The 23,883-nt window shown below is 39.3% G+C and overlaps 1 protein-coding gene across 2 annotated transcripts in view; it reads right to left on the bottom strand.

Annotated features, from left to right (window-relative positions):
* Nucleotides 1–23,883, bottom strand: part of TRPC7 (transient receptor potential cation channel subfamily C member 7) — a 71,172-nt gene that overhangs the window by 22,254 nt on the left and 25,035 nt on the right. For both annotated transcript variants that reach the window (XM_048057403.2, XM_048057404.2), the window contains exons 3-5: nucleotides 23,475–23,657; nucleotides 9,000–9,164; nucleotides 4,489–4,705 (exon numbers count right to left, since the gene is read on the bottom strand). In XM_048057403.2, the coding sequence (XP_047913360.1) occupies nucleotides 4,489–4,705; nucleotides 9,000–9,164; nucleotides 23,475–23,657 (565 nt within the window). The remainder of the gene's footprint in view (nucleotides 1–4,488; nucleotides 4,706–8,999; nucleotides 9,165–23,474; nucleotides 23,658–23,883) is intronic.

Below are 23,883 nucleotides of genomic sequence, written 5' to 3' on the forward strand. Positions count from 1 at the left end.
AGAAAATGTTGCAATAATTTACCCACTGATAATTATAAATATTTCCTTCAATCTTGTTTCCATAGCAGCAGCAAAATTCACTTTTAATCAAGCAGGAGCAGGGCCTGCCAATTTCCATGCGGCCTCCTGCAACCTTGTCCTTTTTATGAACTCTTCTTCAGCCTCTTTGCTGGAAGCTCTCAGGGTGAGGCGTGTAAATGCATTTGCTCGGCTACTTCAGAGACTCCTGGAAGCACACGGTGTCCCACGGGACACAGCCAGAGGTTGGTTATAGGGAAGGAAACAAGACAGCGCGCATCTAACCGGAGGCTGGAGGAATGCAGAGCAGCTGCTGTCAGTCCCCGTGCCCTGGGAAGGCTTTGGAAGGCAAAGGAAAACTAAACTAGCTTTCTAAGGCACTGCTAGCCTGTGACCTCGGAGCCTTGGGATCTCCAGGCAGATTTCAATAGCTGTGCTGTGATATAGATTATGGCTCCTATAGGTCTGTCCTGGGAGACAGCCTGTGGTCTGCTGAGTGCTGAGCAGGGGGAGGGCAGGAGAGGAGCCTCCCAGCTCTTCTGCTCGTGTCCACAGGTGCACGGCTGAGTAAAAGCAAGAACTTCATCCCCAGCCGTCACTCACCATGGTGAGATTTAATAATAAATAGCCTAAGGCAGAAGGTGAAAGAATTGGTTTCTCAGGAACTGTCCTGGAGTGAGGATGAAATATTAAAGAAACACGTTTCTATCTTAAAAAAATGAGTCCCAGAAGTGATAGATGTGAAACATTGGGCTGCACATTACGTGTGCACACCATATAAAAAGTACTAAAGTACTTCAGGAGATATTACTTGCACGTCATTGCCAAACACAGCAGTTCTTCGCTGATGCCCATAAATGTCTTTCCTGGTTTAAATATTAACTCTCCCACCCAAATTTATTTCTAATCTCGGTCACTTAATATACCTAAGTCACACATTAATGAAGTGAGACGTGTCTAAAACTGAGTAGACTGACTAAAATTAGAATCACTCTGTGAAAGTATCACACTATTGGCCTATAATTTACATCATTCTTTTTGCCAACTACGTGACAGTCATTTTTTATCCATACATATGGAAAAATGTCTATTCAGGACAAGTAGATAAGTTACAGTAACTATGTGGTCAGTGCTGCTGGGTAATTGCATATACATTGTGGAGGAGTAATTCAAAGCTTCTAAAATAAAAATATTGAGGAGAAAGAAAGCTGCTAAAATTCAGGGGATCAAACATAAGACAGGACATGAGAACAGAGATAAGGGCAGGCAGCTAGGTTAAAGCAGACTTTCCAGGGTGTGCTGGCATTTCAATAGTGGTGTTTCTGAGGCCCCTTGATGGCTCTGGGAGAGGTTGTTTCCCTGACTTTGACGCGCAGAGTGGTGATATGAGCAGCTTCTGCTCTCCAGTTTCTGGAGGTCTCTCATGCCTGCTATTCCACAGTGAGGATAACTGGAAATGTCACCTTGACGAGCTCTTCTGTGTCAGCGGGGGAGAGTCAAGCTACAGGCACAGCCTGTCTAGGAGAAAAATGGAAGCATGCAAGAAGCACTGTTCACCACCTGTGCACAAAGAGGAACAGTTTGTCAGATTTTTATATCCACTGGCCTGATACATAAATCACGAGCAACCGGTGTTGGAGAACCTACTTTGAGCCTTCCTGGATCTGCCAAAGGCTGTAGGATTAGCAGAGGCAGTGGTGCTCAGATTACGTCCACCCAGAGCTTAACTGCTTCCTCTGCTGCTTTTGCAACAGGGAATTTGTCTCTCTAAATTAATCTCTCTGCTTTCAGTGAACATTTTTAGCCTATGGCTCACACAGAAAATCCCAGCCTTCCTCACAGAAGAAATGGGAAAACTGGGATGCAAGGGGAGAGAGGTAGCCAAGGAATGATGAGCCACAGGTGCATGAGTTTAAATTGCTGTGCCCAGCACTGCAAGGCTATGGACCAAGGGGCAAATTCTTGTACAACAGCATTGCCATATTTCTCTGTGCTGACGGGTCTGTCAGCAGCAGCCCTGGAACTCTCATTTGTAACAAAGAGAAGTGAGACCAAAACAGCATTTTCTCATCTAAAATGCTATTCCTTATCTGGCCGTTCACAGGGATGCTAAATGGGCTACCAACACTACCTGGCTGATCCAACAATGCTTTATAGCAATTTCAGAACTGCAGGCTAATGGAAAATAAAGACACTGATATAGACTTTTAAGCAGGATGAAGTGTTTGCCTGGCTGAAATTTGTTGCCTCTGTTTGGCTTACTCCATTACTCACCTCCGTTACAAACAGTTGGGAACCAGACATGGCAATGTGAGCATTTTGCCTAACTGCAGCTTGAAATTCTTGCACTGGTAGTTTTCTTTTACAGTATATACATGTGGGTCAATTTTCATATCTGCAGGAAGATTAATTGCAGGGTGTGCTATTACAGGTTGTACTCACTCATGGCCACAGTACGTTATGTTAATGTGTCACATTATCCTCAAATAATGCTATTCTGAACATGCATCATTATTTTATGGTTGACAGCCAAATAACTCAGACAGCCAATTTTTCTCCCCAAAAATGAACCAAGAGCAGGGACCTGTAAACTAATTGCTCAAAAATCATCTGCTATGGTTGGAACAAGTAAGGTGTCATCAGCATTCATCATTGCTGTCATAGTATGAAGGAGAAAAGAAAAAGTACAGAAACAGGAGGAAGGAATTTACAAGCTGAGAATAAATAAAATTTCACTTTTTAATTGTACTGTGAACTGAAATCTAGGTAACACGCCTATGCTCTTGAGACTGAAGAGAGCAGCTGCAGATGTTGCCAAGCAGGATTAAATACATCTATGCATATTTAGTACCTAAGGGTTTTCTTATACTTCAGCATATACTTACTATCTACTTACATTTATCTCTTTGGAAAGCATGTCTTGCTATCTTTGCCTGTGATATTTATCTATAACATTTACTTTTATTTAATTATATTTACACTTACATATGTATATTTCTAATATCTATAATATTTTTGCACCAAAAGTTTGGGCAGTTCATGACGCTTCATGCTTTGACAGTTCTTAAATTTGAGGGGTCACATTCAGCACCACAGCAGGTGCCCAAATCCCCAGCACAGCTGTCCACTGGCTGTGTACACGAGAATTTCACTGTAGTATTGCTGAAATATTATCTATGTAGGCAGATAGGTAAAATGGCCAGAGAAGTCTGTCAGTGCAGATGCAGGCAGTCATTAGAAAATCTCATTATATTCAGAAGTCTGTACAATGAATCACCTTTCTTCTGCCAGGAAAGTGAAAACCCTTGCTTTAAATGAAATGTTTTCTTCATCTTTCAGGAACTCACCAGGCAGGCAGATACCTACTGCCTATAAGAAAAGAATACCTAGGCTAAAATCTAATCATCTTGTCCAACTGCTTTAATATCATTTTTAAAATATCTCTTACAGACTTACTCTATCCAGTCTGACATCTATTCATTTTTTTTTCCTTGTCTAATATCCTGTATGGGATTCTGCTTATTGTGAGGACAGGGAACAAAGAAATGGTGGCCAGGAAGTCATCAGATAGAGCAGTCCTGTCCTATTTTTCAGAGCAGTTTAATGCCATCAGTGCTTATAGAACCATGGAATTATTTGTCCTTCTGCAACAAAATAATCAAAATCATGGTGATGAGTAAAAACAGATATAGAAGAGGTACATAAAGATTCTGCAGCGTTGATAAGCTCAATTTCCCAATAAATCCTTCTGAGCTTGTTTAGATTAGTGGTTCAAAGTAGCTGATCTGCCAGGAATTAATTGTGCTTATAGCAAAAGTAATACGTCTGAGTCTTCCTAAAACTCCCAAGAAGTTTAACTTGTGCATGTGACATAGTTTTGCACTTGAAGGATTCATCCAAATGAATCCATAACTTAGAATTTTTGGATAACTTCATCGGTAAAAAAAAAAAATTAAAAAAATCATAATATAAATTTCATAAAATCCAGCCCTTATCTACCCAGTAATTTTCATCACTAGATCTCAGAGTGCTTTACAAAATACCAAATAACAATAATATACCTATTTTACAGATGAGGAAACTGAGGTTCAATGAGTTACAACAGGGTTTTATGGCAGGGTAATAAAACAGGCTAGTCATTCATGTCCCAAAAAACACCTTTTTTTTTACTCACTTTAGGTGCAGCGATGTCCTACAGAGAAGCTGTAGGTTACTATGACTACATAGAGTACTACATTCTTTAAGACACAGTGATTAAAACAAGTAGGGCAAACAAATATCATCTATAACATTCAACATGGAAAATGAAAAATTAGAAAAGTGGCAATTTGCTAAGCATTATTCATTTTATTTATTTATTTATTTATTTATTTATTTTCTTTCTCTCTTTGGCATATCACTGTCTATCACACTATTCATAGTCATGCTTAATTTCCCTGGAGGACTTGTAGATATTTTGGTTTTGCTTACCCAATACCCACTTCATGATCAGCAATTCTGTCCATGAGAACTGTGTTGTTTTGACTCTAAATATTTGTTTTGGATGATCCGTGATGGTTTCATTGGGAAGATTTTTTACTCCTTCGAACCGATCTGAAGCATTTACTACTAACAGTCCAAGGAAGATTGTGAAAGAAACAGCATGTGCCACAAACTTCATGAAAGGACTTCGGAGGGTCCGTCCCAACTGAAATGAAATGTACAAAAGCCATCAGATTTTTATGTTTTTTTTCAACTACACTCTGGAAGTTTTTTCCTATAAAATTTTAACCATTTGCCAAAGGTAAAAAGGATCAAATTTTAACAAAAATTCAGAAATTAATTCTAGATCTTGAACTCAATGAGTTTTAGATTTTTTCAAGTTATTCTTTGCTATGACTAGATGTTCTGTCTTGCAGTTTAAATTATGCTGTGAAAAGTAATGAAGCATCAATTCTTCCAGTCAGTCTAATGCTTTATGACAACACGATATTTTTTCCAAGCAACATGACACAGTTAAACTCAAGGTGGGTAACTACTTGCATGTATCAATTTCTCAATTACTTTATTAAATCAAAATTTGATCTTTCATCGGAATAGGACTGCACGGAAGTGCCTGCCTGCCACTGTTAGGATAACAGAAATGCTGACAGAATGTGAATACAAAGATTAATTCTTAAGATAATTGCTCATTTCAAGACCTAATATCCTATCTGTATCAGAAGAAGCATACAGACACATAAAAAAGAAAATACAAAAAATGTGATAGTGAAACAAAGTTTTCCTAATGTACATTAATCTCAGCTCCAAGATAGAGGAACAAATAAAGATAGAAATATCAAAAAGAAAAAAAAAATCACTTTATTTTCAATACTGTGTTCATAGCAGAAGCTTGACAAAGATTGTTGTAGAGTGTAGGAGAACCGAACCATTACAGTTCCAGTGCATAAACGATACTGAGTCTGTCCCAGTGGAAGCTATGGTTCGTAAATCCCCAGCATGGCTACAATAAAGCTGAAGAACAACCCAGATAATGAAAGCTGCTTATCAATTATCTCTGTTACTTCTGTAGCATTTGAATGGACTTCAATGGACTACAGAAGAAAGGTGATACTTTGTGAAACTCTGCAGGCAGGCCAAGCAGACATGCTTGCTCTTGTCATTACATTTTTGAGCAGCAGACTGTGCAATTTTTCCATGCTAACTCTTATCTTCTCTATTGATCACCAGTAAAACGTTCTGGGGAACAACATATAAACCAGCAGTTTGTTTCAGAGTCTCAGTCTCCATGAGATGGATAAGTCAATACAGACATTTCAGGATAGGGTAGGCTTCCACTCCACAAGTTTTGTGCCAACACTTCATCTATCCAGAGGTGAATGAACAACTGACCCTAAAATTGCTTTTAATAAACATAATGCTGTGCAACTGAATGTGAAAGAAGACTTAAGAGTTCAGTTGCAAACTCCGGTTAATTCTACTTACTAAATTTTTGGGAATAGTATTTGGTATTGTATATAATAGACCACAGAGCTTCATTAAAGAAGATTTTCAATTAGAGAGTAAAGGCTTGAAAATGTATTTACTCAGATTCAAGTAAATGAGTTGTTCTGAGATATAAATTATTCTATATGAAATAGTAGAATTTGACTAGTGCATCTTAAGAATGGTATACACAGCAGTATTTGTCAGTACAGCTTTTATAAGCAGGATTTCGCATTACAGAGGTTTTTTTTTTTTTTTTGTTTGTTTTTTTTTTTTGGTGTGTGTGTCACTGTCTGAGCTGAGAAATGGGTGCCTGACAGTAAAACTTGAACACAGCCCTAGCCCTGTGCAAAAAATCTGGTGAGAGATAAAGCTCCAGACAAAGAACCTTAAGCCATACTCACTAAATCTTTGGCCTATGGGGTTAAAAACAGAACTAGAGATTGACTCAAATATCATCAGAATAATATCATAAGTAATCACAAAATATAGCATCAGATGAAGGCAGTGAAAAAGGCCCAGGAAAGTGGCTTTATCACCTGGGGTCTGTCCCCCTGGTTTCCCTGGGGGCTGCAGAAGCTGTCCTGGCACTGTCAGGCAACTCCTTTGCCAGAGCATGTGTCTTTTAGGTCAGGACTGATTTAAGTTAAATATCTTTAGTTGATTGTTACTAGGGAAAAAAAAAATTTAATTCTCACCCAGTTGTGTAAAATTACAATTGTTTTAGTGACTTAAAGACAAACAAAATACTTATAAAAAGCGACCAGGGGAAACGGGCTGTCCAGAGCATCATGAACAAGTCTCTCAATATCACCTTCCTTTCATAGGATAGCTGCCTGCATAAGATTGTCTGCAGTAATAGTACACTCATGCATCAACCCTCAGCCCTTGAACTTAATAATGATGATTTTGGGTGAGTTTTCAGTTCACAAGGGGAAAATGCATTCATTATGCCAATATTCAGTTATTTATATCAAAGGCCCCAATCAAAAATCAAGACTACATTGTTCTGATCAATGGCAAACCATGCATTGAAAGACAATTGATGAAAGAACTTACAATTTGACTTTAGGATAGAAAGTTACATATGGTTTTTCAAAATCTAAAGTGGTGTGAAGAAAAAAAAAGTGACATTAAAAATTGAGAATGCATGAAAGGTTTAGTGTAACAAAATCACAATCACTGAAAAGTCCAAGGGGGTTGTGCTGTCTCTTTTTTTTTTTTTTTTTAAAAATGTGGCTTTGTTGCTTCCTCTTGAAATTAAAACCAAATAACTTTCTCAATCATTTCTTGTTTCTCCTGCAAAAGTAATATACTTCAAGATTTTGATTCTTTTTCTGGCCTCTTTTTTTTTTTTTTAAACATTTTCCATTTAAATTCTCTGCTTATTTCTAGTCTAACTGTACTCCTTACCTATTACTCTATTCAAACACAAACCTTGTAATTCTGAGAATACACCACAAACGTAGTTATTGGCTGGTGTGCCAGCTCACAGGACATTCAGCAGATGTGACGGAAATTAAAGAGTTTCATAAATCCCTCCTAGACTGAATTATGACCTAAAGCAGTCAACAGTACTTTCACACACAAATTCCCACTGTGGCCTAACCAAAACCAACCACAGTGCAGCCCTGGTTTCACATGTACTTCTCCATGAGAAACCCTGGAGTCTTGTCCAGTATTCATTAAAGCTGTGGGGCTTTTGTGTTGGTAAATATCTTGAGAAAATTAAGTTACATTTTCAAGCACTCTAAGAGAAAGTACTTGTCTTGGAGATATTTTGAAGGACACCAAGACTTAAACATGTTTTATTACCTCAGATGTTCTAAGAAGACTGTTTCCAAAAGGTTTGCCTGGTTATACTACCAGACGAATCTTTTGAATTTATAGGGTTTCTTTAATAACCGTCAGTGGATCTATAACTTCTTGGGCTTGACAAAGTTAGAAAGAATTCCATGCTGGGTTTTGGAAAGAAATGGAAGAAGTTGCTTTCAAGACTGAGTAATATTATCAATGCCAGGGGTCATTTCTATCAGATTTAAGTACCTTTGATAACCCTCTTGCTGAGGACACTTTACCTTGTAATGGATGGTGTTGCTGAACGTAAAATGAACTTCTCCCCTCCCACCATTTTTTCTCTCTCTATCTATATATATTTCTTTTACCAAGAGTAGTGAGAAAGCTTTTCATCACTCTGCCACATACCTATTTATCTCAACTCGTTTGAGCAGTTTCTCTTGAGATGGAAACCTACTTACAGAGTTCAAACCACAGAGAACTCAGGCTTTTACACAAACTAATGTTTGGTTCTGGCCCTGTGACCTCTAAGCCTTGGCAAAACTCTCCTGCTCCATTTGATGCTGTGAGATATAGCATGGCCATATTTAGGCACATGGAAGTTTTCCAAGTTTCATCATCTTTTCCCTCAAAACTGTAAAGATTGTATGATTAAGTCTAGTCTTCTCTCCAGCACTAAGCTGTCTACCATGGCTTGCCTGAGTTTCAGGCACACGTGCCATAATAATGCTCCACTAACTGAAAATATAAGATCAGAAAGGAGGAAGAAAAGGAAGAAAGAAACCTTGAAAAATTGACAAATCTGTTACACAAAGTACAGAAAAGTAATGAGAGTCTAAACAGCAGAGTGAACTTAAAGGGCAACAAAACTCTTCTTTTAGTTATTCCTCATTTTGGTGGTTCTTCTATTCTTTCTTCACCCCACTCCCATGTTGTCATCCCCTTTCCATTTATTATTGTTCCTATTTTTTATTCTCACCTGTTGTCTCAATTATCCTTCCCCCACAACCTTACTTTCATTAATTTTGAAGATGAACCTGAGACCATGCAACAGGTCTATTTGTGTCTATCAAGCAATCCCTCAAGATAGACCTCCTCTGAGGCAATTTTAGAAGATAAGCATTATTCACCTCCCAACAGTGGCACAGAAACATCTGTGACTTCATTCCAGGTCCTGAATAGAGGTCACCATCAACAACATGCACTTAAGGAGTTTTTACCTTGCTGCAGGGAGCAATCCAGTAGGCTATGGCGAGGAAGGGCAGGCCAATGGAGACCCCGAAGACAGCCAGAAACTTCACAGCTATAGATTGCTGCCGTAAGCCTGAGAGGTTTTCGTACCACATGGTGAGTAATTGCTGCTGACAGTTGGGGTGAGCAACAAACTGTAAGAGAAAAAGAAGCATAAGTATCGTCTGAAGAGAATGAGATTTCAGTGAGCAACCTGATGAATATGCCCAGTGGAATGTCACATCTTTGTAGTCCAACATAGCTTTTGGTGTTACAAACAGAAGATTGCAAACCCAACATCTGTCAGTGGCCAGCATGGACAAAGCACCTCTGTGGGGTCAGGGTCTGCAGCTAAGACAGTCCACCTCACGATTCAGAAAAGAAACAGAGAGGCACTTTGATGACAAACTCAAAAAATCTCTGTTAAGTTGCTAAAGACATAGGCTATTAAAGTAGGAGCTCAACACAGCCCTAAAATTATATTGTATCTATTCACTACATATTGACCTAAAATGAACCATTCTGCACTATTCTCCTCTTGTAACCCATAAAAGGTCTGGCTGATATTTTGCAGTGAATAACTTTCAATACTTTATCTCAAATCATCTTTCAAAAACGATGGTTCATTCTTTACTGATCAGGCAAAAAGACAAATTTAGAAGCAGAAGGAAGTGCTCTGGTACAGAAAGTACACATTTTGTATCCTGCAACTGAGATTCTTCATCAGCTTATTGTTCAGAGGAAGAAGAAAAGGCAAGAAGCAAACGGAAAAGGGCAATTTCTTAATGGGAAAATGACAGCACCACTGGATCCCTTGAAAGAGTTTTATAATAAAAGATTAAGCTTCTCTATTTCATATTATTCTTCAGAGTGATTGAATTTAGCATGTGACTGTCTTTAATAACAAAGAAAAATAATTAAAAGGAAAATAACTGAAAGAAAAGATGAAAAATAAATATGTTGCTAATGTAGCTGATTACATTTGGAGAACTGACTGTTTCATTTATGAGTTTGATGGCTGAATAAAAGTTCTTAGAAGGGAAATGTAAAACCCTCCACTATTTCAAAAAGCAGAACTTTCTGGAGGGAGGGAAGGTTTGGAAGACTACAGAAAGAGGAGAAAAGGGGAGGCCACTGGGGGGTCTGTTTTTGCTGTGGCCCCACACAGGGGTGTGTTGCATGGTGGACACGCACCAGGTCTGACAGCTGTTGCCTCACTCCAGCCTTTTTCCCTGCAACCGGATGGAGGTATTTCAGCTGTCCCCAAAAACCTGTCAGTCCAGATACATCTTAGAAAAAACATTGCTCATCCAAATGCATCCTACAAAAGCGATACACAAAGCTGAAAACCAGAAAATTCTAACTGCGTCTTCATCTTCATTGTCTTTGCAAAGATGATCACATCAGAAATCTAATGGACTATTTTCTAGATGATTGTATAATAACAAAACAGTTACTTGATTTTTAATGACCAGTTCATTGCCAGTGCTCAATGAAATACAGTTGCACAGCAGTTAAGATGGCTGTGGAATAGTGCATTTCCTCTTTAACAGCACATTAATGACCATTTAAAATACACTTCTTCAGATGAATTTGATAGGCTTCAGGGTAGGGGAGCTACGTTTCTCAAAAAGAAAAAGGAAAGAATGACTACCTCTCACTGAATAAAACTTCCAGAGTGAAGGAATTTGATAGGTACTTTGGTTGAAGTGGAAGCACTAGAAATAGGAAGGACTGCAAGCATCACAAAAAGTGACCATTTAAAAACATTAAGTGCTTTACCTCCTGGTCAGAAGTCCTCCAAGCTGATAAGGATGATCCATCAGGATCTGTGAGATCAAGCAGGCTGCTTTCCAATGTTTCTGCTTTCAGAAATGGCTGCAGCAGCTTTTCTGATCCCATGCCATACATACTCTGGTAGATGGTCACGTTCTTTTCCTTATGCCATATATGCCTATATGATTTACTAAAAATATAACACTTCTCTCCAGCCTATCAGTTACATATATTTTTTAAGTTGAAAAGGCTTAAAAAAAATAAATAAAAAAATCACATGCCAATGTGAAAAGACAGCTTAAATAACAAATTTGCCAGCGTGACATTTTTGAGAGCTGCTGAAAGACGCAGCCGCATTGACAGCTCCAAGTCAGCGTTCTGTGCTACAGGTAAGTAAGCTCTGGAGGAGATGTGGCTTTGAATAAAACATGGAAAAAATTCTCAAAGCCTTTAGTGTGAATTGAGAGTCCAAAAGAACAGTTTTGCACAGAGAAATAAAGAGGATGTTTTAGAGATGACTGTAGATAACTCATTGGATGATATCTTTTCCACATCTCTGTCTAATCTGATGTATGACAGCTCATTCTTGTCGCTTATCATGTATACGTGTTGTGGGAAAGCACTTTACAGCTCTCATGACAGAGAGCAAGACTATTTCCTCAGCATCTGTGTTCTAAAATGCATGAGTTTCACTGCACAGACAATAAAAAATCTTTATATCCCTATAACTGAAGTTCCTTCAGATCCAGAACACTGTAAAATAGAGGCACTTCTGTCTTTTGTTTTCTTTCTAGTATATCATACAGAGAGGGGACCTGTGATGAGGACCCAGATACTTCTGCTGGTCAGTATTAGCACTGCTGCTGCCTAAGCTGGCAGTGGTTAGGCGCCCTGCAAACACCCCATCCAGCACACCCCGCAGTCCCTACATGAAGGGCATCTCTCCTGCCTGGCGGCAGGTACTGGATAAGTGACACACAGGTGACAGAAAAACAGGAAATTCTTGAGTGCCCACCCATGCTGAGACATCAAACAGGGAAAAAAAAAAAAAGAAAGAAACCACCAATAACAAAAATCTATCTCAGAAAAAAATGCTGTAAATCTATCAACAGGAATAAGAAAACCTATAGCAAGATAGGTAAAAGGCAGATTGGCCTCAGATGATTGGAATTAATCATACAGAAAAAAAAACCAACATGTTTTTATTACTGAAATAATTGTAATTAACTTATGAGTGCAGAAATCCACCATCTAGGCAAAAGAATTAACCACTCAGACAGGTTTATCTTACTCTTCTGATGCACATGATGCTAAATAGCCGAGGGCTGAGGTAGGAAGGAAAAACTCCTCAGTGAGGCAGTGCAAACAGTTCAAAAACTGCATGCCAGAACCAACAATGCAAACCAGAGACTTTAACATTCTGCTTTCATGGGGAACACTCCTGTCACGTTCCCTCCAGCTCGTCCCTTCACCTTGTAGTGCTGGCAAACATCAGCAAATGACAGCTGCGATTCAGAGGAGCAGTGGTGTGTTTAATCAGCAAGTGAGAGCTAGAAAAGAAGCCGCATCAACAGATTTGCAGGAGAACATTTGTAATGTCAGCAGACACTGCAAGAGGCAGGGATGAGCCATTTTTCTTTCAATCATGTAACTGTGTTCATCCCCTTCGAACCACTTTTCTGAATTCATTATTAAACATTTGCCTTTTGATGTAGTTTGTTGCTTCTGCAAACCTTCCCTAACACTAACAGGCTTAAAGCTGCAGCACCTGCTCATGGGAACCCTGACTTGGCTGCATGATGCTTCCAACGCTGGAGATCCTAGATAAAACACCAAAATTATTCTGATGACTCATTTGAGTCAAACACCATCACCCTGTGCCTCTGTATCACCTCGTCTCTCTGTGCCACCATGTACAGGGGAAAACGAGGTGGGCATTTCATGCTGTGTATACACGGCTTCTCGCGTTTTGTCAGGGATGTCAGCAGGGAACCAAGGAACAATGGTGCAGCTGGGATCCACTCACGTGAAAACGCAGGTGGGACCTGAACCACATGCATCATGTGCTCTGAGATGATGAAAAGTACTTTACTGTTATTAGAGAACTTCTTGTTATACCTCACAGAGTTGTGTTGCTGCTTCCAGCAGGATGGAGGCCAGCCCTGATCCAGGGCAGCAGCAAAAACAGAGGCAGAGAGGGCTGGAAAGCAAGACTTGCCCTCCTCCACCTCTGTGCAGAAAATGTCATGTTTCTTGCACCAAATCCTTCATCAAATGAGATATGAAATCCTCCTTGTTCAGGCGGCTGCTGGAGATGTCCTGGGAGTACCAGAAACATAGGCAGCGGTGGAAGAAGCTCAGAAAGCAGGATAATACTGTTGTTTCCCTGAAGGGTAAAAAATTTACTGCCATTTCACCAAAGAGGATCAGCTGAATCAAAGGGTTAAACAGGTGCTTACATGCACATAACAAACAAACAAATTAAAAACAAAACCATATTTTTTTTTACTTTCAAAGCACTTATTACTTTTGAAGTTTCATTTGATAGTTAAAGCATTTTTAAGGTTTGGGACCTAAATATCTGCATTTGTACTGAATAAAAGCTTTTGTTTGAACTGAAGCATTGTATTTTTTTTTTCAAAAATCTTGGAAATAAAAAAAAAAAAAGAAAAATACATCAGAACAGCTTTTGATCTAGTAAAAGACCCCCATACTTGCAGTGCTTTTTCACCAATGCAGAACAGGAGATGAAAGAACACAGTGAAAATTACCAAAGCTTTCTAAGAAACACGCAGTAGAGGAAAAGGCCAATGTATATACACATAAGCCTTTTCTTTTTCTCACCTTGTACTCTGTGTTCTCTGAACCTCCGAGTGAACAGAGTGAGCTTTGTTTTGAATAAACTATTTTGAGATACCTTAACAAAGCAAGATGGGACATATTTATTTCATGATCCAGAGGGGGGGGAAAAAAAAATATGCCTTCAGCAGTGCTCGTGTTGCTAAACTCCAACAAATGTGGTTGACAGAGGGTAAATGTGGTGGGAGCTTGGCTTTCCACTTGCTGTTGGGCCTGATAAGAAGTGCGAGGAACACTGTAGAAAGTTTAAGAAAGAAATAGAAAAGTACTTGGACTCAAATCATTATCTCCTTATTTATTAATTTAAAAAAAAAATAAGTGAAGTTCCAACCCAAACATCCATGCTGTGGGACCGTGACCTCTTCACAAATAAGATCTGCTCCAATTACAGTTAAATGCTATCCATGGCCACAGGCCCAGTTTTTAAAACCCTTTGCACCAGAGTAGCCTTACAAGGCAAAGCACATCAGCTGGTCCAAATTCCTTCATCCAGGAGCAAAAAAGAATTTCATGGATCCCTGTTCAACTTGGATGAAAGAAAATTCAGCAGATCAAACCAGCTTCAATGGGATCTGACCACAGCATAACACTAAACCCTGCATGGGAAGGGTCTCCTGGGCTGTCGCGGTTGCTGCAGAGACACACAGAGAACATGAAGCAAGGAAATGTCCCCACTCTGAGGATTTCTGCAGCTTTTCCTCTCTCCCTGGGGTTCATTTGACTGTCTAATGTCATCACACAAATATTCATGAGGTTCTTGCTCATCCTGTAGATGATCTTTATGACAGCCTTGGTGAATATTCAGACCTGGTATCTGGAGTCAAACATCAGCATTTATAAACCTCTTGGTAAAGGGAAAAAGATTTTATTTGCATTCAGAGCCCAGATGACCTGAAATTATCAGGACTAAATAAAAACAGATTGTGCAACCTCGATCTCTGAGTTATTTTTAAGGCTTAAAAAAAATAAAAGGTTTTTATTATGCTTTTAGAAATAAACTAAGCCTTTTGTAAAACCTCTCACGTGCGCCTTTCTTAATTAAGAAATCTTTCTTATTGGAGCAATTTGGCAGCGGGGAAATACATGCTTGCGTCAGATCCCAAGACACCCACGTATTTCCCAGTTTTATCTAATATCTGGATCCACTTGCTGGTTAACCTGAGTTTTCTAGTGCAAAATGCTGATTTTGAACACTTCAAACTTTAGCATAGCTACTGTCTGCAACCATATATCTTCCCTGTGACTCAGTCTGCTCTATAAAAGCATGCATGTTGTTTGGGATGGATGTTCTGCTAAATCAGCGAGCACATTAACAGGGTTGGGATCTCACTTCGTAAAAGTGACAAGAAGCTAGGGGCTAAGGCAACAAAGGTCAGCCCAGCATCCCAATGCTGGCATAATTGCCCAAACTACCCATGCAGTGCAGAGCTTTAAAGGAGGCAGCCCGGTCCCATGAGAATGAGCAATGTGAATAGAAACAGGATTTGACTGGGCACAAAATATGAAACGGGAACAAAATATTAAACAGGCACAGAATAAACCCAAATAAAAACAAATTAGCCTAATATAAAACAAAAATAATGGGGTAAATAAAGCTGCCAGGACCATTTCAAATGCAATTTGCCCATTGACAGAAATGCTCTCTAGTGCCAAGTGAAAACACAAAGTTAATAATCCTCTTAGTAATGGATTTTTTTTATTGCTGATGTTCTCTCATATTTTCAATTCATGTTATATAAAATTAAGTCTGATAAATTTTAGATGTATAACTAGAAAATGTAGTGTTTACACAAATTCTTTAATTATTTTGGTTTAAATGTTTTTCTGTCTAAATTTTCTTAATAATTTCACTTTCTTGAGACAAGATCAGGGGCTCTTTTTTGTGCTAGGCATTTTTCTCTGGAGTAGTGAATATGGTGGTTGGCTCCTGAGAAAACTCCAGTTTCACAATCTAATGAGTTGCATGTTTTACGAAGCGATTTGTTGCTGTCTAGTATGTCTTTTTACATGTATGAATAAGTCTTATCATTGAATTATTTATCTGAAAACAAGCAAATGAATTAGCAATCCCAGCCTCCAGGCTTTTCATATCTCTGCAGAATCAACCCCCCTTGGAAATCCTTATTATTTAATTATTCGTCTGAAAATGTGCCACAATAAAAAGCTACCAAAAAACAAGTTCTTTGCCTCTTCCTCTCCCCAGCAAGTGTGCCAACTCTTTTCCTTGGCTATGTGATGAAGAAAGGCTGAGCTGCTGCTCATGCTCTGAGTATACCTCTGCGGTATAGATAGCTCCACTCCAAAGGCTACAAGACTTGCTTGTAAGATAAGACTCCTCATCATGAGGTAGAAAGTCCCCCCAGAATTATTAAATGTAGACATCTGCAGGTGTGTGACAAGAATAGGATAGATACAGCTTAGGTCACTACCCATGGAAACATTCAAATTTAAACACCACTTAGGAAAATTCCTTCAAATTGAAATATTGAATCTTATTCTTTTCTTGAGGTTTTATATCCATCCCCATCTGATTTTCCATCCCAAATACACATTAACGTGTCTACTGCCTATGGGGAGATAGAAGAAGCCAAAATTGGGGGCATCTAAGGTCAGGTTTATAGCAGACAATATAAATTGTTCTTTTCTAAGAGGATTTTAATATTAATAAAGATATTTTTAAGTCCTTTTGTCTATGATGGAGATACATGCAAAAGATTTGATGTGTTCCTCTGCTCTCTTGTCAATGTCTTGATGAACATCTAAGACCCTGTGACACTTTGCAAATGAAAATAATTAAGTCTGAATATTACAGTAAATTGGGAATATTGCAAACACCACTCAGGATGGAGAAATGATTCATTCAAGTCTTGAGAGGATGTATGTATGGGCAGGAAATAACAAAATGAGATTCGTCTTGGAATAGAAAAGAAATTAAAACATCTGGGCAAAAGAAAATCATCAGAACCATGAATTTTAGTGGGAGGAAGGAACCTTGCTAATGAAATAGTCAGAGACATAGAAACTGCTTCTGTGATGAAGGGAGGTAACTTCTTTTTTTAATCTCTGAAAAAAAAAATGCACAAATAAAAATATAAAAAGAGTAGTTATTTGGATAAATTTAAGAGTCCACAACAACCTGGGTGTTTACCCTAGTCACATAGAAGCTATTGAACACACGTGACTGTTCACATAGAAACTAATGACATTTATACAGTACTGAGTGGCTCCAGTGATGGAGACAAGAGGCACTTTTCATCCCTCACCACAGTCCCAATCAATGAATGACCTCAGTAAAACATTCCTGAAACTAAAGAGTTGAAAACAATTGACAAGGAATTACAGAAAACAAAAACAAAAAACCTATTTCTGAAAGCTTTGTTTTCTTGAGGAGTTCTCCTCTTTGAGACCTCACTTTTGGATGGTAAAACATAGCCCTGTCCTGCTTCAAGCCTTTATCTGTGCGCTTTACAGCCATAGGACAGATCAGTGCTCATCCCATGGGAAATTCCTAACTTTCATCCTGTCCCAAAGAGGGACAAACAGCCACAAGAGACATTTTCTGTGACCTAGACAGCTCTGAAAGCTGTGGAGGTGAAACACTTCATTTGGGTTACTGAAATGTGGTTTTCCGTTGGTGTTAAGGAGAGCGCACAGGCTGTGAGCGAGGCCGTGGGTGGTGTGCCCTCTCCACCTCTGCCCTGCAGCATGCTCCCCAGGGCACAGCCTTGCAGGAATTTGCAGGATAACTGCAAACTACGAGCACTCAGAGCTCGCCCACGATGGTGCGTGGCACAGATATACTCACTGCTCTCTGAAGAGAGGAGTTGCAGTACTTTTTGTTGGCCCTAGGCTTCCTCTGCCCTCCAATCTCCAACATATTTCCTTGTGCCCCTCTCGCAAACACTGAGCTTTCCCAGTCTCCCTTGCTAGCTGAGCTCTGCTCCAGCCTGTGCTTGGGACAGAGGCTGGTGTTGCACACTTTGAGGGGCAGAGCTGGCCCCTCAGCAGGAGCAAGGGCTGCTTCTTTTGGTCGTTCTGCAGACTAACCTGAGGCTTCCCTGCAGCATGGAAATACTGCAGCTGGTGCCCCATTCAATGGGGAAAAGCACCCTGGAAGGCCGTTTGTGTACAAGACATTGTGCAAGGTGAAACTGCATCCTCTGAGCAAGTGAATGGGGAGCACAGGTTGTTGCAGCAGTGTACAATAGCTAGGACTTTTCATGTCCTTGAGTATCTGAGTCGCGTGACCAAGGCAGTGAAAAAATTATAATCTAATGCAGCCATGAGTATTCTGTTTGGAGCATCCTCCATATGTTAATTATTAATAATACATTTACGAGAAAAGTTCCTGTTCCAGCTCTCCATTAAATAGGATTTAAACAGCCATCTGGTGTTCTGTTTAACTCTTATTAATTTTTTTTTTAAACCCAATTTGTGTGTCTTACTGTTAATTAATTTAAAACTCGTGAAAGAGAGAGGTGCTCTGGCTTTGTGATAAATATGAACTGAGCTGCTGCGAAAATAGAGATGGGCACTCAACATTTGCATTTAAAAGAATACAGCAACAATGAGTCTGACTTTGGGGAAGAAGAGAATGAATGTCACCTCCTGCAGAGAAACAACAGCTTTAGACATAAAGGTAAATGTCAACATATAAACCCCCTGCCAATATTAAAGGATGACAAGAAAGGAGCGTAGCAGCACGGACAAAGATAAGAACAGAAAGCACGGAGTGTTCTGTAAAACTAATGTATGCTAGTAAAATGGTTTTGTTATGGTATATCCAAAAAACATGTTTCTACACTACTGACTGTCTGAGGGAAGAGTCTGAGAGAGCTGGCCCAGCTTCTGTATCTACAACCTCTCACTAGCAAAAATCACACCCTGGCTTAATGAGAAATGAATTCACACACAGGGGAAACTTGTCCCATCTTTATATTTCCAGTATCTGATTGGAATTGTTCAATTGTTTCAAGAAAAGAAAAGAAAAAGCACTTTTGTGCAATTTCCAATCAAGAACATGAAGTTAACTCTCACTTAGATCTTACGACCCTGTTGCTAACCAGCTATGGAGATAGGGAAAGGTCCACTGCTTCAGGGCAGATGAACTTTTAAGGTATCAAAATTCTACTGGAATTCACTTAGTTTGGGGCTAATCTGGTTCTTGTAGAGCCCACATGAAAAAGCATATAAGACAAATTGGTATGGTTGTTGAGATTGGTTTTATTTTCTTTCATCGGAACCAGAACTCAAATTTAGTATCTCAAACTTTTGGTTATAATCCATCTGAAACAGCCAATCTAAATAATTACTCTTTAACCTTAACGCTGCTTTTTAATTTTGCCATTTCCACGAGTAGCTGCTGAGCTCTGCCACGGTGTTTGCTCTCATGCAGCGTAGGAGAGGGCTGGAAGCCATCACAACCCAAAAGACTCATGTGCTCAGCAGCAACACAAAGGGCTCTGCTGCTCATCCGGCACCCAGCCTTTCTCCTCCCTTTGCCAGCAGCCCTGCACTGCTGGAGGAGAAAGAAGTCTGTCCTTGACTGGGGTATACGCATGCAAAGCATAATTAAATAATACTGGGGGTGACAACAGTAAATTTGCAACAGTTCCAGAACATGGGCTAAAAGTCCATTTCTTGAAAAGCATCCAGGACTTAATACATGCCCAAATGTTTGCAAATTGTTTACCTCACTCTTGACAAACTGTTCTGATTGTAATAATTTTCAAGGAATCATGACTCATTAAGATACCTAATTTGAAGGGAGAAATAACTCTGAAAAACTTGAACAGAGGACATTTGAGTGCAGTTTTCCAAGAATCCTGGGGTACAAAGTGGTTTAGTTCTTTCAGGTATAGAATTAGAGTAATACAGTTTTTAAAGACGGCTTTTAAACTACTGTAGTTTTGGCTTTTTCCTTGCTGTGAAATATGTACAAGCAGAGTCTCTTAATTCTTCAGTGACCTTAGATATAAACTACTTCAATTATGTTACAGAGAGTTAAACTTGCTTTCTTGCCAGTGTGCTATATATGCTAGGAGGTTGTTTGTCAGAAAAAAAAGGAAAAGAAAGAAAAAGGAGAGACAAAGAGGGCTCCAAAGTCCAGAGCTTCTGATGCTTTCTTGAATTAGTTGAGTATTGAAGTTTCCAGCTGCAGGTTTACTGGATGGAGGAGGTAAGAAGGCTTCTCTCCTCCTTTTAGCATACAAGATATTTCCTGCACCATTAGGGTTTCATGGCTGAGCAGCTCTGGACGCCCAATCAGTTCAAATCCAGGTTGCCCTTGGAATTGGATATTTTCAAGCAGGGATTTGCCGTTCAAAATCAGAGGCCTGAGAAGCACTGTATTCTTGGCTAAAAGCAACCATGAGGTTGATGGGCAAGCTCCCTGTTATGCTGCTGTGCATGCAGGGGATTTGCAGCCTGTACCTCCAGCCAACTGCGACTTTGGAACACGATTGCTGAATTTCAGATGAAGGAGATATTGTGATGGGACCAAAATTAGCACCAATAATTTATATTGCATGTAAATTAATTGCATCCCTAAAGTTTTGTTAAGAGTATAAAGGAAATAAAAACCAGAAGGTGACACAGCTGATTTAAATCCATGAAATGCAAAGTGATGGCTCTCAGTTTCAGGGTTGTGCCTCCTCTGCCTCTTCCCAACCTCAACACTGTGGGGCCTTTGAGGGGAAGGACAAAGGGCAACTCTGGTGAGCGGGGCAGGGTGTGGGAGAAGCTGGTAGGCCAGCTGCTGCATTTAAATAAAAATACCATTCTTAGACACTGTGGATGTTGCGACTGCACTGCGTTAAGTGTGATGAAGTAACAGACTTCAGGAAATTTAAATGAACGAGGAAGATTTCCAAAGTTTATGCAAAGGCCTGATGAAGTTCCACAGATGCAATTTGCTATCCTGCCTGAGGATGGGAGCCCTTGACACCTTTCACAGACTCTGGATATAAAAGTGTGATAAAATGTGTTAAATAATAATTTTCAATATAAATTGTTCTCTGCAAATTTTCATCAAATGAAGCTTACCGCAGGCACTTACAGTACTAATAAGAAAATGTGAAATAAGAAGCTAATGGTAGAAATAAATTTAAAGAAAAAAATCAAATATTTCTTAAAGTTTCATTTGCAAATGCAAATATTTAGTCCATGGATTAACTTAATAATAATAAACCCCACCACATAACATTGAACAACATTTTTTTTCCTCTCAGACAGACTTCTCTGGGGCTGTTTCTGGGTGAGTTGCAGACAGCCCTGTCTCAGCACCCAGACTTGGCCAGGGCAGGCAGTGCTGTCAGACAAGTTGATGAGGCCTGGGGGTCTGTGTACTGCAGGTGGAAGTCACCCAGAGCACCTCTGTCTGCATTTCACACTTGGAGGGCCAGATGATGCCTTTGAGTCATTGCATTAGCTTAGGAAATGTGATTTACAATTTGCAGAATCAGTCTGAGAATTTAGTAAATTTGTATTATAATTCACTCTCCATCTTACCTTTCTCTATTATATGATTTTTCTTAAAATGAAATAGGTTTTATAACACAGGTTTTGTATACTTAAGCCTAAATATCTCTTCGGTGGATATAAAAATTGAACCTGAATTCTATTGCCTCTTAAGGAAATCATTACTGTGTTACCATAACACAATTTCTTTGTTCAGCAAGTATGTGTAATAAATATCAGTCTATTATCATAAGCCACTGCCAGTAACCAATATCATTTATCGGAATATTTATCTGTATCTCTGCCTCCCACAAATGAAACTATCTTATTTTCAAGTTAGCAGTTAAATGCTTATCTTACACACAGACATATACTGCCTGCTGAAATGACTATTCTGAAAAGTTCTAAGCTGAGAGTCACCATGAGGTTGACTAATGCTTACGTTTATGTTTTGTAATTAGTTTAACAGTTATTATCTATGAACAACAAGTTTCTGATCCAGAAAGGATAATCAGCTTTCCTGGGTATGGGAAGTTATTTATACATAAAGAGTCCAACTGCATATGACCTACCACAGATGCTTTAGATTAGTGGCCATGCGTTAAGAAATAATACATTAATATAAAATGCAAGAAGTGGAGGAAATGTTCATTTGAAACAGGCTGTTAGGAAAAATGTGCTCAAAGCAGCAGTACAGAATTCAGCCCTGGCTAATGATCTCGGTATCTAAAGTATGACACAAATATTTAGAAGAATAAACAAGAAAAATGGTAAAGAAAACTTCATACATTGAAAGGGCTTGGTGTTCTGACCAGCTTTGTGGTAACTGTCGGACCGTGGGTCACTGGGGGCTGCTCCTTGATGATGTGCTGTGAGCGTCTTTTAGACGAGTTCATTTTCTGAAAGAGCATCAGAGCAAGTTTGGTCCCCTGTTACCAAAGCAACAGCTTCAATAGCTGAATTTGACCCAGCTTGTCGAAAAGCATCTTACTAAGCACAGCCTGAGATGTTATGCTCAGTTTCGGTGACGGAACGATGCAGACACACAACACCCTAAGAGGAAATATCTCGCTCCTTACCATGAGTTCCTGCGTGAAAGCAATTCATTTGAAGTAAGAGCTTTAAGACTCTCTAACTAATGGCTTTCATAATAGGAAAAGACCTTCTCTGGCCAGCACAGTAACACAGTCAAGAGGCAAACTGGAGCAGGTGATGGGTTTGCAAGGGGGAAGAGAGAGCAGATGTCAGCACACAAATTTGGAACACTCTTCCAGATCTGTTGCAGGAGCCCAGTTCCCATCAATGCATGTTGAAGAAGCAATTAATTGGGACCGCACAGACCCAGGATTTGCCAGAATCAAATTTTCCACTCACAGAACATAATTCCATAAAATTAATGTTTTTTTAAAAACTTCAGGAAGTCAATCTTTTTTTTCTTCCCCCCCTTTTTTTTTTAAAAAATGTACAATATATATCTCCCTTCTACTTACTAGATTTGATGGAAATCTGCACACTTAGAATATGGATGGGAGTTTTAGGACAGTGGACTTCTTAGCAATCTTTATCTGTTGTAATAAGTTTCCAAAAAATAAAGAATATGAGTTCATCAGATTATTTTTTTTTTGTTTAAGGTTTTAATCTAACTCCAAAAGAAAATCCTTAAGTTATATATACATATATATTTAATTCAAATTCCACTTTCCCGTGGACTGCTATAAAGGGTCTTGACTGTGAAGAAATTGGTACTTTTTGTATATGTTAGTTCTGTAACATTACAGTAAAGGGAACATTTTTGACGGTTGCAAGTGCTTTTGGAGAGTAACTAACCGGAGCTGTGGATCAAAGCAAAGCGATAGGGGAGCATTTGAGAGCAGACTCAGGCAACCAGAGACTTGGTCTGCTAACTTCATTCAGGCTGTAAAGTCATCCCCAGTCTAAACAGAGATCTAGATTGAAGAAAAGACAGATAGTCTGGGACCAGTGAGCAGCTGATTTATATCCGTTTCTTTTATAATTTTTGGCCAAAGCTGCCACAACATCTGGTAGGTTCATCCCTCACCTCTCTGTAAGTCGCAGTGAAGGAAGGAATACCCACAGTCTGCTACAGTAACACACCCTGGTCCCTGCTGAAATCTTCTCAGACTTCATCTATATATCCGTGTCTATCACATTAACAGAAATGTTGCACCTTTGCAAATATCCCTCTCCACATAAAAGCATGTGAGCAAATCATGCCATAAAATGCTAAAACCTGAGGGACAGTCCTGATTCCACTGGAATCCATCTTTCACTTATTATTTTACAGGTGACTTCAAAGAAGCATAATTTAGATGTGAATACATATCTAGCAGACAACCAAATAAATAGCTTACCTTTTTGACCTCATATTTAATAGCCAGTTTAATTCTGCTCAGACTTGGTCGATGGTGCTCAGGGCACAGATGTATGTTCACATCTCCATTCAGAATTGCCTCTACTTCTTCAGTGTCTCTGCACAGGTCCAGTACCCCCACTACAAAGTCCTTGCATTGCATAGATAGCTTCCTATAGTCATTCTAAGAGAAAAGAGAGAAACACAAGCTATTCAGTTGTGCACTTACGAGCATGCCTCAGACAAACAAACAAAAAAGCCAGAGAGAGCAACTGTGAGCAAGGTTACTTTTGCAAAACCTGCTGGCTGGAATAGTAAGAAAGCACTTGATTTCAGCCAGCATACAGCTAACTCTTTGCAAATATGTATATGAACTCCTCCCACAATTAATTAGCATTGTTCCTATCAGC

Source organism: Anser cygnoides, chromosome 14 (assembly GCF_040182565.1).
Source record: "Anser cygnoides isolate HZ-2024a breed goose chromosome 14, Taihu_goose_T2T_genome, whole genome shotgun sequence".
NCBI classification, from domain to species: Eukaryota; Metazoa; Chordata; class Aves; order Anseriformes; family Anatidae; genus Anser; species Anser cygnoides.